The sequence below is a fragment of the Anolis sagrei genome, chromosome 1, assembly GCF_037176765.1.
Source record: "Anolis sagrei isolate rAnoSag1 chromosome 1, rAnoSag1.mat, whole genome shotgun sequence".
Classification (NCBI taxonomy): domain Eukaryota; kingdom Metazoa; phylum Chordata; class Lepidosauria; order Squamata; family Dactyloidae; genus Anolis; species Anolis sagrei.
Window position 1 is genome coordinate 1,030,947 of NC_090021.1, and position 17,066 is coordinate 1,048,012.

Sequence of the window (17,066 nt, forward strand, 5' to 3'; positions counted from 1 at the left end):
ATGTATATATATCTTGTAAGTCGCTCTGGGTCCCCTTCGGGGTGAAAAGGGCGTCATATAAATGTCGTAAACAAATAAATAAAATAAATAGAGGGGGATGTGGTCACCAAGAAATAAATAAAATAAATAAAATAGAGGTTCACAAAGATAGGCAGGGCTCGAACGACAATCCCTGCAATGTGTTGCCTTGCCAGGTGCCCCCCTCCCACTCCAAAAGTGTACCTCGCTGTCCTCCTCCTCCTCTTCCTCCTCCTCAGCATCCTCCGACTCGTCCTCGCTGTCCTCAAAGAACCGGGACTTGGTGGTCCGCTGGGCCTTGCTGGACGAGGAGCAGGACGGCTGAGCCTCTGCCCCGGCCGGAGCCCCTCCCTCGGCGGCCGCCTTTGGTGCTGCGCTCCCCGCGTCCCCTCCGCCGGCCATGTCCGGTCCAGGTCCAGGGGGGGCAGAGCCGGGGCCCGGTCGGCCACTGTCCGTCGCCTCCTCCGTCTCCTCCTCCTCCCCCTCGCGGCGCCTCACGGTCTCTCCGGCGTCCACTTCCCCGTTCAGGCTGGGCCCGCGACCGGCCTCCTCCTGGGGCGGCTCCTTTCCTGGGGGGCCCAGCTTGCCCTTGACGCAGTTCTGGCCGTAGCGAGTGAGCAGCTCTTCAATGGTCATGGTGGCCTCCTCGTGCAGCAGGGCTGCCTCCTCCTTGTCCACTGAAAGAAAGGCATGCGGGAGAGGGACCTTTCATTCGGGGAACCAGAGTCACAGCAGCCACCCCACAAGCACTTCCCTGGTTGGCCCATAACCAACCAGCCACCAGTGTTGTGGCTGAGATGTTCTGTGATGATGAGGATGATGGGATTCAGATTCCTGGCTCTTTTTCTGTGCCTCAGATCTCTGGGCCTACGGCTCCCACAGACAGCACAGACAGTGCAGAGTCAACATCAACATAAGTGAAAGGAATTTTAACGAAGGAGATAGTGAACAGGTGGGGAGGCATTGGCCTCCTTCCCACGCTGATACTGAAAGTACTGAAAGCCTTGACAGTGACCTGACCCGGCAAGCTCGTCTCGATCTCTGGGTCAGGCAGAGTTCTCACCTGGCCGGCAGACGAGAGGCCAGCTCGGTGAAAGGTCATCGCAATGATTTCATGTAATGTTTTCATGTTAGAAAGGTATTTAGGCTTCTTGCAAACCAAGGGAAAGCGTCAGTTCAACGTAGCTTATTAGCCTGAAAGCTTCATGGAATAATCTTAGCCTGGAAAGCAGTATGCTTGGGATTTCTTGCATTGTGATTCATGGGGCAAATGTTTCCTTGCTTGTACTTGGGACTCTGGTTTGAACTTTGCCAATAGGATTGTGTCTCCTGCTTTTACCTGAGATCTTTGGAATTATATTCTGCATTTAACCTTAATCTTTGGAACTTTGCAATGCTTATTCCTTATTTTGACTTGGATTTTTTCCTCAATAAACTATAAAACTACAGCTCTTGTGTGGTGGTGTTTGGAAGCAAGGTGAAGCTTACTGCGAGTTGCAACAATAAGGAGGAATTAAGGAAAAGCTTATGTTAGGAGGAACTTGAGAGACTGCAAGTTGCTTCTGGTGTGAGAGAATTGGCCGTCTGCAAGGACATTGCCCAGGGAACACCCAGATGTGGCAGCAGGATATAAAAATAAAGTTATTATTATTGTTGTTGTTGTTGTTGTTATTATTATTATTATTATTATATAAATTAATAAATAATATAATTTATTTATATTGCCCCAACACACCTATGAGGGGGCAAGGGCAGGAAAGGGAGCCATAATAATAATAATAATAATAACAATAATAATAATAATAATAAACTTTATTTATACTCTGCTGTTGGGTCTCAGCCTGTGATTGAACCTGAGCCTGTGCTTGAACCTGTGATTGTGTTTCAGTCTCCTGATGTTTCTGTGACTGATGTGGGTAATGAGGAAAGAAGTCAGTCTCTTGTTGCTTCTGATGTGGGAGATACTGGGACTGACTCTGAGGTGCAAGATAGAGACACTTTGGTCAATGAGTTTCATGCAGACAATGACAGAGAGGCTTCGGTGCAAAGGGCAGATTCTCATGAGAATGCTTCTGTCCAGCCTTGGGAGAAAGGTTTACTCCCTCCACCTGGGAGCTCTCCAGATTCTAGTTTGGAAAACAGTCTGACACCTGGAAAAGTTAATGAGGCGTCAGATAAGCAGAGTCGGCGGCTGGAGATTAGCCAGAATCGACAAGAGGCCCAATGTTTACGTGCATCTGAAAGAATTTGTCAATTAAAGTCAAAGACTGGAGGAAAACGAAACCAGTTTTTGGGATTTAAGGTTTGCCTTTAGAAAATCTTGTCAGATCAGGCATTGTTTGGAAACCATCTACAAGCCTCATGGAATTCCTGTTTAAGTGGTCTTGTCTTCATGGATTTTTCTAGCCTTTCAAGTAGACTAGCAGCGTCTGGTCTGTTCTTGCTTTGTGTTTGATTCCTGTCTGGATAATAATTGCCATTCATGCTTTTTGGACATTGCTTTTGATTGCTCCGTTTGGACACTTTTTTATCTTGCTGCCTTTGAATGCCTTATTGCTTATTGGAATTGTCTCTACCTTTACAAGCATTTATTTCTACTGGCTTTTTGATAAGTTTTTAATAAAAAAAGATTGTTCACTCAACGTGTGGTGTGTTTTTAGTCAGAGGGGCTACTTCCTGTTCTGGAGTGCAACACCTGCCACCATCTCTCCAAAGGGGACTCGGAGTGGCTTACATGGGGCCAAGTCCAGTGATACATTACAGCAACATAAAATATAAACAACAAAAGCAGGAAGCCCCCTGATGACGCAGAACATGCAGAGCCATGTCAAGCAGACAGGAAGCATAGCTGAGCCTTGGCTTGCAGGTGCTCCTTTGTTTTCGCAGTAGGACACTAACCCCAGGTCCAAGCAAACTGCAACTCCCTGGATGTTCTACTAGTGAGCTGCGTAATGAGCACCTGGAGCCGGAGTCCCACAACGCCAGAGGGCCACTCCCTGCCCCAGACCAGCCCCACATCCCCTTCCCTCCTGGAGAGAGACAGGAACCCCACTGACCGTCGTCTTCGTCGGCCACCTTCTCCTCCTTCTCGTCCCCGTCCTCCCTGGAGCGCCCGGCCAGCAGGGCCAGCTCCCGGATCACCTCCTCAGTGGTCAGCTGGGCATCGATGGCCAGGAAGGCGTCCTCCAAGGCCTGCGAAGGAGGAGTAGTAGCAGGGAGGGCCCCTTAGAGGAGGCTGTGTCCAGCTTGGCCTCTGCATCCCCTCCCCTTGGCCAGGCAGAAACCCAATGGGCGAGCTGTGAAGGGACTCACCTTCTGCAGCTTGCCCTCCTTGTAGGCCTTCTGCTCCTTGATGATGTTCGGGAGATACTTGGCGCAGTAGAGCGCAACCTCTTCCCCTGGAAATAAAGGGAGGTGCTTTAGGGACTCCCTGTGCGCCCCCCCCCCTTTCAAAGGGAAAACAAGCCTGAGGGGCAGGGAGGGAGTGAGGGGGTTGTGGGAGGAGGGCAGGAAGGGGGGGGGGCTTCCACCAGGGTGGGTGCAGTACCTCCGTGTCCGTCATAGACGGAGAACATGGCTGTCTCGCTGTCCAGGTCAGGGATGCAGTTGTGGGCGTCCTGCAAGAGAGACAGGGAAGAAGCAGGTCAGGAGAATCGAATGAAAGGTAAAGGTTTCCCTTGACATTACGTCTAGTCGAGTCTGATTCTGGGACGCTGGTGCTCATCTCCATTTCTAAGCCAAAGAGCCAGCGTTGTCCATAGACAACTCCAAGGTCATGTGGACTGCATAGAGTGTAATTACCTTCCCACTGGAGTGATACCTACTGATCTATTCACATTTGAATGTTTCCAAACTGCTAGGGTAGCAGAAGCTGGGGCTGACAGTGGGAGCTCACTCTCTTTCCGGATTCAAACAACCGACATTTCGGTCAGCAAATTCAGCAGCTCATTGGTTTAACCCTCTGCACACCAGAGAGGCCGTAGAACAGTATGCAATAGCTTTATTTGTCATTGCGCTACTGCACAATGGAATGACATGCCTTCCCCAGTACACACCACAAAACAACACACCCACCCCTCCACACTTCCACCACCACAACACATAGCCCCCAATGCCACATCAATGCAAAACCTTGGAGTTCAACATAGCCACAGCTCTAGGATAAAAGCTGTCTCTCAGTCTATTTGTCCTTGCCTTTGTCACCCTGTACCGTCTGCTAGATGGTAATATTTTTTTTAAAAGAATATGTTGAGTGAGGTGAATCCCTAAGGATGTGCCAAGCTCTCTCACTCAGTGTTTTTAAACTTTTAAACTTTGCAACCGGCCCTGCCACTGCGATCAACTTTCTGTGTCCAAATATTGTGATTCTATATTGTTCTGATGTGCTTATTCATACTGTTTCTTGTATTTTATCTTATTTTTATATTTTACTAGCGGTCCCCTGCCAGGCGTTGCTGTGGCCCAGTCTGGTGATCTGGAAAATGAAGTAATGAGAAAGTGTTGGTTTCTAATATATGTAATGTCTTGATGCTTGTGGGTCAACAGTATTTCTTGTTGTTTCTTTGTCAGTGTTGATGGAGAGATTGCCTAGTGTGCCTCCTCTGGAACATGTAACATATAATTTACTGCATTTACTGCATTTATTTTATTTACTGCATTTGTTGACCGCCGTTCTCAGCCCTAGGGCTGAGAATTGTCTTTCTTTAGAAGTCCTTTCAAATCTATGTTACTATATCTGTCATATACATGTGTGTGTGTGTGAATCAGCTATCTCTATCTATGGCTGGATGGCTCTTTGTCAGGAGGGCTTTGATGTTTTCTTGCCCTGGTGAAGAAGGGAGTTGGACTGGATGGCCTTAAGACAGCGTTTCTCAACCTGGGGGGTTGGGACCGGGGGGGGGGGGTCACGAGAAGGTGTCAGGAGGGTTGCCAAAGACCACCAGAAAACACAGTATTTTCTGTTGGCCATGGGGGTTCTGTGTGGGAAATTTGACCCAATTCTATCATTGGTGGGGTTCAGAATGCTTTTTGATTTTAGGTGAACTACAACTCCCAAATGTCAAGATCTATTTTCCCCAAACTTCATCTGTCTTCATACTTGGGCATAAAAGTATTTGGGCCAAGTTTGGTCCAGCTCCATCATTGTTTGAGTCCACAGTGCTCCCTGGATGTAGGTGAACTTCAACTCCAAAACTCAAGGCCAGTGCCCACCAAACCCTTTCCGTGTTATCAGTTATTTATTTATTTAAAACCTTTCTATTCCGCCCTTCTCACCACAGCTTAGGGGACTCAGGGTGGAGCACAACATATATACGGCAAACATTTAATGCCGGGACACAAATTCTTATATACATACATAAACATTAAAAACATTTGTCTCAATATTAAAATACACCATTTAAAACCGTCCTAGTCATCCACGTCAAATGTAATTTTTCTGGTCATCTTTCCTATTGCTACTTCATTGCCCTGTCCTGAAAGCTTGGTCCCACAGCCAAGTTTTGACCATCCTTCTGAAGTAAAGGTGGGAGGGGGCCGACCTGATCTCACCAGGATGGGAGTTCCATAGCCGGGGAGCAATCACCGAGAAGGCCCTGTCTCTCTTCCCCACCAATTGCGCCTGTGACAATGGCGGGACGGAATGCAGGACAATCTTAATCTCCGCAATGGTTCATCGGGAGGAACGCGTTCGGACAGGTAATTTGGGTTGGGGCCGTTTAGGGCTTTCTAGGCCAAAGCCAGCACTTTGAATTGTGCCCAGTATCAAACTGGCAGCCATTGGGACTAGCATAACATGGGAGTTATATGCTCCCTGTATGCTGCCCCAGTTATTAACCTGGCTGCCTCTCGTTGGGACTATTTGAAGCTTCTGAGCAGTCTTCAAAGGCAACCCCCCGTAGAGTGCGTTGCAGTAGTCTATCCTGGATGTAATGAGAGCGTGGACCACCACGGCCAAGTCTGACTTCCCAAGGTACAGGCGCAAGTAGCGCACAAGTTTTAATTGTGCGAACGCTCCCCTGTCCACCACTGCAAGCTGGGATTCCAGGCTCAGTGATGAATCCAGGAAGACCCCCAAGCTGTGAACCTGGGCCTTCAAGGGGAGTGTGACCCCGTCCAGCACGGCTGTGACCTTATACCTTGTTCGGCCTTGTGACTGACCAGGAGGACTTCTGTCTTGTCTGGATTCAACTTCAACTTTCAATTCCATTGTTGATGGAGTTCAGAATGCTCTTTATTTGTGGGCCAACTATAAATCCCAGCAACTACAACTCCCAAATGACAAAATCATTTGTTTGTGTGTGTGTGACGGTCACTCCTTGGGTTAGTGTCTTGTGGCCAAATTTGGCGGCGATTCATCCAGCGGATTTTGAGTTATGATGTCACTCAAAACAAACTGAGTGTTTATGTATTTACTTATTTACAACATTTATATGCTGCCCTTCTCACCCCGAAGGAAACTCAGAGCGGCTTACAAGATATATATAATACAATATATTATATTATTAGCATAGTACAATATCAGTATTCTATATAACTATATTTTACTAGAATAGTATATTGTAATAATGTAATCTATATACATAAAAATGTAACGTATGTTTGTGGGATTAACAGAACTCAAAAACCACTGGACGAATTGACACCAAATTTGGACACAAGACACCATTCAAAGCAATCTATGTCATTCACTCAATTTTTTTTTTGATTTTGTCATTTGGGAGTTGGAGTTGCTGGGATTTATAGTTCACCTACAATCAAAGAGCATTCTGAACTCCACCAATGATGGAATGGAACCAAACTTGGCACACACTTCCCCCATGACCAACAGAAAATACTGGAAGGGTTTGGTGGGTATTGACCTTGAATTTGGGAGTTGTAGTTCACCTACCTCCAGAGAGCACTGTGGACTCAAACAATGATGGATCTGGACCAAATTTGGCACAAGCACTCAATATGCCCAAATGTGAACACTGGTGGAGTTTGGGGAAAATAGACTCCAGCATTTGGGAGTTGTAGTTGTTGGGATTTATAGTTCACCTACAATCAAAGAGCCCCTCTATGTGTTTTGGACTCCAACTCCCAGCATTCCTCACAGCCTCAGGCCCCTTCCTTTCCCCCCTCAGCCGCTTAAGCCCCAGGTGTGTGAGGCCTGTGGGTCCCTGCCCGCGGCTCACCTCCATGGAGACCCTCCATCCCTGCATGGCGCTGTATCCGAAGTGGAGGGGGCGCGCTGCCCCGCTGCCTTCCCCGGCCCCGTCCCCGGAGCTCTTGGCGGTGCTGGGCTGAGACAGGTAGGCGCCCATGGCCGGAGAGACACACACACACAGGAGATGGAGGAGATGGAGGAAAGAGAGAGAGAGACCGGGAGGCGGAAGCGGAAGCACGCACCATAGAGACACGCCGGCAAGAACGGCGCCGCCGGAAGTCAGTCCGCCACAAAGCGAGGCAGGAAGGGAAGGCCGCGCGCTGTTTCCCGCCCACTGTTGCCAGGCAACGGGGACCCGCCAACCTCGCTTCACTCCTTTGCGGCCTTGTCAAGGGAAAGGCGCCTCACTGTCTCCTCTACTGATTATTATAATATTATTATATTATTGTATTAATATTATTAATAATAATTATTATTAGAGGTCTTGTCAAGGAAAGGGCGCCTCACCGTCTTCATAACTGATTATTGTTTTATTATTATTATTATATTAATATATTATTAGTAGTATAATAATATAATACAAGCCAGAATAATAATAATAATAATAATAATTATTATTATTATTATTATTATTATTATTATTATTATTAGAGGTCTTGTCAAGGGAAAGGTGATTCACCCTCTTCATAACTGATTATTATATATTATTATTATTATTATTATTAATAATAATAATAGAATAATATAATACAAGCCAGAATAATAATAATAGTTAGAGGTCTTGTCAAGGGAAAGGTGCCTCACCCTCTTCATAACTTATTATACAAGCCAGAATAATAATAATAATAATAATAATAATAATAATTAGAGGTCTTGAAGCAGGCTTTTTCCTTCCCTGAGCAATTGCTCAAAGGCTCAGCCAAAATGCTCCGTTTTAGTTCAAATTGCGGACGCAGATGAGTCAGGAAAGGCAGCCAACTGGGTTCAACAAGAATATCATAGTTTATTTATAGCAGCTGCTAGTGGCTTTTCGACACAACATGGCGTCTCTGGAAAAGCCCCCGAGCATCAAAGGTAGTGTTCTTTTATACATCAAAAAGGGGTTCGGCTTTAAGAGCCGCCCCGAAGATTAAATCATTGGTTAAAAAAAAGCTGTCAATATTATAATTAATATTAAGCAATTAGCTCATATATTTTTAAGTTTCGCTTCGCAATAAGCAAGCCCCTTCTTGGAACATCTCAATATGCCGACATGCAAAATACAGCTGAAAACATCTGCTGATTTTGGCAAGTTCTAACTTTAGCCTTGGCTACTTCCTTTTTGCAAAGTTGGCAAGTCTCATGACCGATTTTTCACCCTTTCACAAAAAAAAAACTCATCTTTAGTCTGTCTTTGTCTCCCATATATGGTCAAGTCCATCCGTTCTCTTTCTACATGCAAACCCCGACAGCTTTAGTAAAACTACGGCTGTGCTTTTTACCTTTTCTATAGCTGTACCTTTCTGCCTTATTCCCTCATGTTTTTGTTTTGCGAAGCGGTTTACAAAAGCGAGAGCAAATCAGCAAGGGTTAGATATTACGGATCTCTCCAATTATGCCCTTTAATGAGAGCTATCTTTTCTACCGAAGCTGCCTGATGCATATATCTCTGGCAAACTTGAAGCAAAATTGGAAAACAGCACATTAGCAACAAAAAGACAAAACCGCATAGCATAATCACAAGTATTATTTCTCTAAGCCATGATGCTGAAGGAAGCAGAGACGTCAACCATGAGAAAGGTTGCCATCCATCTTCCTTTACGTTATGATTTATTAACTCTTGCAATTTTTCCAAATCATCTTCAATTGTTTGGTTCAGATTATGAAATTGGACCACGCACCGGCCCTTTATTATAGAACAGAATCCTCCTTTTGTTGCCAACAAATAATCTAGGGCTAGCTTGTGTTGCATTGCCATTTGGCTTAGTTCTTCAATTTCTGATTGTAATTGTCTAACTATTTTTCCTGTGGCATTTATGCTTTTCTCTAATCTACATGTGAGTCCCATGATACTCTTTCTGTTTTCTTGGGCCATTATTCCAGGATAGGACCCGAGGGTTAGGAGCCCTGTTATTAATCCTCCTCCTATCCTTGAGCCTCCAGTTTCGGACAGTTGTGAGTCTATAATCACTTCGTCTGAGCACTCAGGTCCTAGGGGTGCTATGGCTTTCAAAGATCTCTGAAGCCTCCTAGGGTGTTTAAGGACTCGTACAGGGAATGTCAGGTATCCTACCCCAACACATTGGTTTCCTCCTGGATGAAAATTGGTTGCCCATTTATCAAAGAAAAACCACATATTGGGATCTCTAATATGCCATCCTGAACAAATACTGCCTCCATCTCTCAGGGATGTGTAATTTGACTCAAACAGCGGGTACTCAGGGTACAGTTCCTTCCAGTCCGTGTCGGCCAGATTTTGTTTGTTAACATATGTAGAGTTATAGGTTCCATATAAATAAAACTTGTCCTGACAGTGAGTGTAATTTGTCAACCTTGTTAGGAAGGCTTTTCTGTGCTCCCAGCCTTTCCATTTTTGATTCCATGTACCCTTGTTTGCACAACAAAAACACATTCCTCTCGTGGTGGCAGTATATCTTATTCGTCTAAATTTAATGTGTTTTAATCCATCGGGGACCTGAGAAAATATGGTGGGATTTTGAATAGTTCCTTGTAACCCCCCGAGCACCACCTGGGGGTCAGCTATTAGGGTAGGGAGGAAAGAGAAGTCACCTACTTTCTCTGGATGTTCATATAGGAGTGCCACATCTTTTCCATGCTGATCAAACATGAATCTAGCATGCTCTTTTAGCCAATTTCCCTGTATCATAGTGATCATGTTTATAAGCATCATATATCCAAAAACCGTTCGAACTCCTATTGGTTTTCTAGGGCATCTTTCCCTCCTCCCCATTATAATCTCTATCCACCACTTCCAAGATAGGGCTTTCGTTGGGCCACACTGCGTCATACTTGACCTGCGACGATCTGTTGTTCCCGAAGAGGTCAGCTTCATGGCCTTGTTGACCCCTCAGGGAGTTGCCGGACGATCCTGAGTCTCAGGTCACTCTGATCTGCCTTTTTTATCTCCCACATGGGGGGTGCCAGCTTGGCACGGGTGTAATGTATCCAAGGTTTAACTTCCTTCACTTTAATGGCAGTAGGGGTTGATATCAGCACAGTATAGGGCCCTCTCCACTTGGGTCCTAGTGGGTCAATCTTCCACTCTTTCACAAGCACCTCGTCACCTGGCGAGAAACAATGCAAAGGTGTGGTAGGATAGGGTGGATTTAACTCTGAAGTATATTGTGCAATTTGTTTTATCTGTCCAGCCAGGGCTTGCACTTGTTGAATGGTTTGTTTATCTCCAATCACATGTTGGTCTCCCCCTTTGTCTAGTATCGACCTCAAATTTAATGGTGGTCTGCCATATAGTCTCTCATAGGGGGTCAGACCTGTTCTTTTGTGAGGGGTACACCTTACTCTCAATAGTACCATGGGCAGTATTACAGTCCAACCCAGCCCTGTCTCTTGACAGATTTTTGACATAGCAGTCTTTAGAGTTCGATTCATTCTCTCAACTTTAGCTGAGGACTGGGGCCTATAAGCGCAATGCAATTTCCATTTTGTGCCCAATATTTGACACAGTCCTTGAATCACCTTGTGTACATAAGCTGGACCGTTGTCAGACCCTATTTCTAATGGTATTCCAAATCTGGGGATTATGTCCTTCAAAAGTGCTCTTGAAACTTCTACTGCCTTTTCAGTTCGGGTTGGGTACGCCTCTACCCACCCGGTGTAGGTGTCCACAAAAACAAGCAAATATTTGTAGCCCTTTTGCGGGGGCATCTCAGTAAAATCAGTCAAAATTGCCTCGAATGGGACGTTGCCTATGTGTTGAATTCCTGGTGGCTTTAAGGGTCCTTCTCGAGGATTATTCTTGGCGCATGTCCAGCATCGGTGTGCTGCGGCTGCTGTCAGGCTATGGAGTCCATCAATGTACATTTGCCGTTCTAGCAGCTTAGCTAAGGCTGTCTTACCCAGGTGTGTGTTGGAGTGCATATGTCGGACTATGTGCCACGCCATATCCTTAGGGACATAAACACGGTTATCTGGCATCACAATGACCTCTCCCTTCCATTCTCCTTTTTCCCCCAAAGCCCAATTCTCCTCTTCTTTTGTGTATGTAAACTTTTCTAACGGGGGATCTCTTATTACCGTCACAGCCAACAGGTGCTGCTTATTGTGGGGGTGCTTAGCTGCCTCTCTTGCGGCCAAATCAGCTAGTCTATTACCCTGTGTCACTGGGTCTTCTCCCCTTTGGTGTCCTTTGCAATGCATTACAGCCACTTTGTCCGGGTCCCAGACCGCCTCCAGGAGGGCCACAATCTCAGCTGCATTTTTAACGCCCTTTCCAGCCGACGTAAGGAGTCCCCGCTCCTTGTACAGAGCTCCATGGGCATGGAGCGTAGTAAAGGCGTACTTTGAGTCCGTGTAGACATTGACCCGTTTTCCCTTTGCCAACTGCAGTGCTCTGGTGAGGGCGATCAATTCAGCCCGTTGAGCGGAGGTTCCCGGGGGGAGCGACTCTGCTTCCAGAATCTCTCCCCCCCCCTGTACCACCGCATATCCTGCACGCCTCTCACCGTTCTCCATGAAGCTACTGCCATCCGTGAACAGGGTCATGTCTGCCTTGGACATTGGTACGTCCTTTAAGTCAGGTCGGCTGGAATATACCTGTTCCATCACCTGAATGCACTGGTGGACTGTTTCCTCTCCTGGGGCAGGCAACAAGGTGGCCGGATTTAAGGTGGCACAAGTTTCTAGGGTCACCATCGGGTTATCACACAACACCCCCTCATACTTTGTCAGTCTCTCATTTGTGAGCCAGCGCGGTCCCTTGGTGTCTAACAGCGCCTTTACATGGTGTGGTACTTTGACGGCCAGTGGCTGTCCTATGGTTAATTTACTTGCTTCTTTTATCAAATCTACTGCTGCTGCCACTGCACGAAGACAGGGCGGCATTCCCTGTGCTACCGTGTCTAACTGTTTTGACAGATAAGCCACTGGTCTCTGCCATGATCCTAATGTCTGGGTAAGCACCCCTATAGCCACTCCTTCTTTTTCAGACACGAACAAGTCGAACGGTTTTTCCAAGTCTGGGAGCCCGAGCGCCGGAGATGACATCAAGGCTTCTTTTAGGGCCTCAAAAGCCTCTTGGCACTCTTTTGTCCATTCAAAAGGGTCTTCTCTGTTTCCTCGGGTAGCTCGGTACAGAGGTTTAGCCAACGTAGCGTACCCAGGAATCCAATGCCTACAGTATCCTGTTGCACCCAAAAACTCCCTCACCTGTCTCCTAGTAGACGGTGTAGGAATTGCACAAATTACTTCCTTTCTTTCTGTTCCCAAAGACCTATGTCCTTCAGTTATTTCAAATCCCAGGTATTTTACAGTCTTTTGACACAGCTGGGCCTTTTTCTTTGATACCTTGTAGCCTTTTTCCTCCAATGTTCCTAACATCTGCAAGGTGTAATGTCTGCATCCCTCTTGCGTCTTGCAAGCTATCAGTAAATCATCTACATATTGGAGCCAGATTCCTTCAGATTCAGGGATCTTGAACTCCTCTAAGTCCTTAGCGAGCGCCTGGCCGAAAATGGTCGGGCTATTTTCCCAGCCCTGAGGAAGGCGCCTCCACATAAACTGAGTCTTTTGGCCCGCTTGCTGGGTGTTCCATTGGAAAGCAAAGATGGGTTGGGAGACTGGAGCTAACCTGATGCAAAAGAACGCATCCTTCAAGTCCAAAACTGTAAACCATGCCGTCCACGAAGGGATTAGGCTCATCATAATGTAGGGATTTGGTACTACTGGGGTGAGGAGCACCGTGGCTTGGTTGACTGCCCTAAGATCCTGCACCGGGCGGTACTCATTTTTAGTTCCTGGCTTCTTTATCGGTAACAGAGGTGTGTTCCATGGTGAACTACAGGGCACAATAATTCCGTGTTCTAACAACCTGTCAATGTGAACTTGTATCCCTGCAGAAGCTTCCCGACTCACTGGGTACTGTGGTCTTTTGACTGGGACTGCTCCTTTCTTCACCTCTACTACCACTGGGGGCACATATTTAGCCAGTCCTGGAGGATTGTCTTCTGCCCACACCAAAGGAGTTTGCTCCCAGGGCCATTCAACTTTTGGCCGCGGGGTAGACTTCTCCTGTTGTACTAAGTATATCCTCCATTCCTCTTCCATGGGTATTGTCAATTCCATTTGGCCATCGTCTAAAAATTGGATCTGTGCTCTTAATTTTGACAAAATGTCTCTTCCTAATAATGACACTGGGCAATCAGGGTGATATAGTAATTTATGACTCACACTATGGCCTGCCAGATTACATGTCCGTTCCTGTAGAAAAGGGCATTTCTGAATTTTTCCTGACAGCCCCACCACTTTGGTGACTTCTGTGCTGGTAGGACCAATAAGTTTGTTCACCACTGATCGTTCTGCCCCAGTGTCCACTAAAAAGTCAACTTGCTGGTCCCCTACTTCCATAGTGACCATCGGCTCCCCGGGGTCCAGCAAAACGAGAGCCTGGTCGGTTCATTCCTCTTCCTCCGCATCCTCCCATTCTTCTTCTGCTATTGCAGCCACTACTGCTTCCCTCTTCTGGTGTGGAGTATAACCTCCACGGCCTCTTCCACGTCCTCTACCTCTTCCTCTGCCTCGTCCTTCGCCTCCTTCCTCTCCAGACACCTTCTCTGTACATTCCCCCTTCCAGTGCCCATACTTCTTGCATCTGGCACATTGATTCCATCCTAGCTTCTTTCGCTCTCCTCCTTTTCCCCTTCCTTTCCCTCTCGATCCTTCTGTCTCTCCATCCATCATGGTCAACAATACTTTATATCCTTCTTTACGATCTCTCTTCTTCTTCTCTTCCTCTTTCTGATCTCTGGCCATATACACTTGTTCTGCTATGGCTAGGAGTTCATTCATACTTTTCCCTATGAATCCCGGTTGTTTTTGAATTTTTCTTCGGATGTCATCTGCTGCCTGGCTGATGAAAGACTGCTGCAGTGCCCTTCTCCCATTCTCATCTTCTAAATTATATGGGCTGTATTTCCTATATGCCTCTTCTAGTCTCTCCAAAAATGCTGAGGGAGATTCACTCTTCTCCTGTCTCACCCCTTGGATCTTTTGGATGTTAGCTGGCCTTTGTGGTCCCCTTTTAACAGCATCTATCAGGATCCCCTGATAGGTCGTTAGGGTCGTCCTATCGTTGGCAACGTTGGCCTTCCAACCCGGATCCTTTCCAACGGGGAAACGCTCTGCCCCCCAAGCAACCGCATCCTGACCCGCTGGTGGCTGATTTTGGGCCAGTAACGTAGCTTGATTGATCACTTGCCTTCTCTCCTCTGTGGTAAACAAGACCTGGAGGAGCTGTTGGCAATCTCGCCACGTTGGATTATGGGTAGCTATAATAGTTTCTAATAAAGTCGCCATTGCTTGGGGTTGCTCGGAGTAGGGAGGTGTAGAACTCTTCCAATTTAGCAAGTCACTGCTGGTAAATGGGACCACCTGATATAATTGATAAGGCCGGTCATTTTGATCCAATACACTAACTTCCCTTATTGGAAATTCCCTCGCCGTTGTGCTATCTGCCGGACCTTCCACAGGGGAGAGCTCAGCTTGCCTGCTTCTAGTAACGGCTGGGCTTGCATCACTAGGTTCTCGGGCGGGACGTCGCACCGTTTGTGTGGTGGTGTCCGCAACCCTTAATTCATCCCGGAGGTTTCGGAAGGGATTGGTTTCACTGTATGGAGGCTGTAGAACTATGGACACTGGGCTGTCATATGATGGAGGCGGTGTTATCGCCCGTTCCTGGTCAACTGGTCTCTGGGCGCCTTGAACTGCTGCTAGTGGGGGCGCATTGGGAATTACTGGCAATGGTAATGTCCGTCCCTGATCCATGGGCCCCTGGGCGCCTTGAGCCGCTGCTAGCGGAGGCCCGTTGGGAGTTGCATATCGCGGCCCCCGGTAACTACATCCCTCCGCCGGCTCTTCTTCCTGGGCAAGGACTTTAACCTTGACTTTCTTTTCCTTTTTTCTTATCATCATACACTGTACTTCTTTACACTTTCGGACCCAATCAGGATTTTGGGTCACCACATTGTCCCAGGCATCAATATAAATATATTGATCCGGATGATGGTTAGCACAAAATTTTTCTACCTGCCTAATCTTCTTTAGGTCCCACGACCCCTCTGCAGGCCACCCAAAAGGAAAGGTGGGCCATTCTCCTGTGCACAGATTCCTTAATCTGTAGTCCTTAAAATCTCCTGGATCTCCCTGACTCGATGCAGCTACAAACTTGTCAAAGTTGTCTAGCATACACTGAAGCGGAGACACTGTCTTTGAGTTCCTCCCACCCATGGCCTCTAGTGGGGAGCAAACCTTGACCTAGACGCCCGGACACTCGACGGCACGTTTTAGGAACTGCAAGGTTTGCCCCGTCCTCCCACTACCCCACGGGATACTTAGTGGTCCCCCTTCCCCCAGCGCTGGTGTGTGTTACCTAGTGTCTTACTTGACCACTTATACTTGCCGGGTCTCTGTAGACGTTGGAACAACCTTCGTCCCCCGGACTTTCCTCCTTTTGGATCCTTCTTATCACTCCTCCACTCCCAGTTGATTTCTTGAGAACCCGAAGAGTTGCGATTTACCTTGATCAGCAGCACTGACAGAAGAGGGGAGTGTCGCAGCCGGCTATTAGTAGTCGGGGGCCCCCTTTGTCTCGGCTAACGGCAATCGCCTCTCGCGCCCCTGATGCTGATCAAAAATCGTCTTGCCAACAAGATCCGTCTCCCCCGACTCCGGCCCGTCTGAATCAAATCTCGGTGGAACCTCCAAAAATGAAGCAGGCTTTTTCCTTCCCTGAGCAATTGCTCAAAGGCTCAGCCAAAATGCTCCGTTTTAGTTCAAATTGCGGACGCAGATGAGTCAGGAAAGGCAGCCAACTGGGTTCAACAAGAATATCATAGTTTATTTATAGCAGCTGCTAGTGGCTTTTCGACACAACATGGCGTCTCTGGAAAAGCCCCCGAGCATCAAAGGTAGTGTTCTTTTATACATCAAAAAGGGGTTCGGCTTTAAGAGCCGCCCCGAAGATTAAATCATTGGTTAAAAAAAAGCTGTCAATATTATAATTAATATTAAGCAATTAGCTCATATATTTTTAAGTTTCGCTTCGCAATAAGCAAGCCCCTTCTTGGAACATCTCAATATGCCGACATGCAAAATACAGCTGAAAACATCTGCTGATTTTGGCAAGTTCTAACTTTAGCCTTGGCTACTTCCTTTTTGCAAAGTTGGCAAGTCTCATGACCGATTTTTCACCCTTTCACAAAAAAAAAAACTCATCTTTAGTCTGTCTTTGTCTCCCATATATGGTCAAGTCCATCCGTTCTCTTTCTACATGCAAACCCCGACAGCTTTAGTAAAACTACGGCTGTGCTTTTTACCTTTTCTATAGCTGTACCTTTCTGCCTTAGTCTTGTCAAGGGAAAGGCACCTCACCGTCTTCATAACTGATTATTGTTATATTATTATTATATTAATATTATAATATAATACTATTATTAATATAACTATGATACAAGGAAGATTAATAATAATATTTAGAGGTTTTGTCAAGGGAAAGGCGCCTCACCGTCTTCATAACTGATTATTGTTATATTATTATTATTATATTTTTATCATTATTAATATTATAATATAATACAAGGCTGAATACTACTACTAATAATAATAATAATAATTACAGGTCTTGTCTAGGGAAAGGCGCCTCACCGTCTTCTCTACTGATTATTATATT

The 17,066-nt window shown here is 46.5% G+C and overlaps 3 protein-coding genes across 3 annotated transcripts in view; all 3 read right to left on the reverse strand.

Moving 5' to 3' along the window:
• PPM1G (protein phosphatase, Mg2+/Mn2+ dependent 1G) overlaps positions 1-7,399 on the reverse strand; it is a 28,327-nt gene extending 20,928 nt beyond the window's left edge. The window contains 5 exon segments of the mRNA XM_060754816.2: positions 223-695; positions 3,075-3,210; positions 3,331-3,416; positions 3,566-3,635; positions 7,194-7,399. Of these exon segments, the coding sequence (XP_060610799.2) occupies positions 223-695; positions 3,075-3,210; positions 3,331-3,416; positions 3,566-3,635; positions 7,194-7,322 (894 nt within the window). The 5' untranslated portion in view covers positions 7,323-7,399.
• A 749-nt stretch (positions 7,400-8,148) lies between these two features.
• LOC137097364 (protein NYNRIN-like) lies at positions 8,149-11,293 on the reverse strand. Its single transcript, XM_067470004.1, has one exon. It carries the CDS (start codon positions 11,285-11,287, stop codon positions 10,214-10,216), a length of 1,074 nt encoding a protein of 357 aa, XP_067326105.1. The 5' UTR covers positions 11,288-11,293; the 3' UTR covers positions 8,149-10,213.
• A 21-nt stretch (positions 11,294-11,314) lies between these two features.
• On the reverse strand, positions 11,315-16,736 carry LOC137097384 (uncharacterized; the record flags this gene model as incomplete). The annotated part of the gene is given in 1 exon segment (XM_067470207.1): positions 11,315-16,736. A coding segment is annotated over 1 exon segment (3,993 nt), but the record flags the coding sequence as incomplete, so codon positions are not given.
• Between the last annotated feature and the right edge of the window lie 330 nt (positions 16,737-17,066).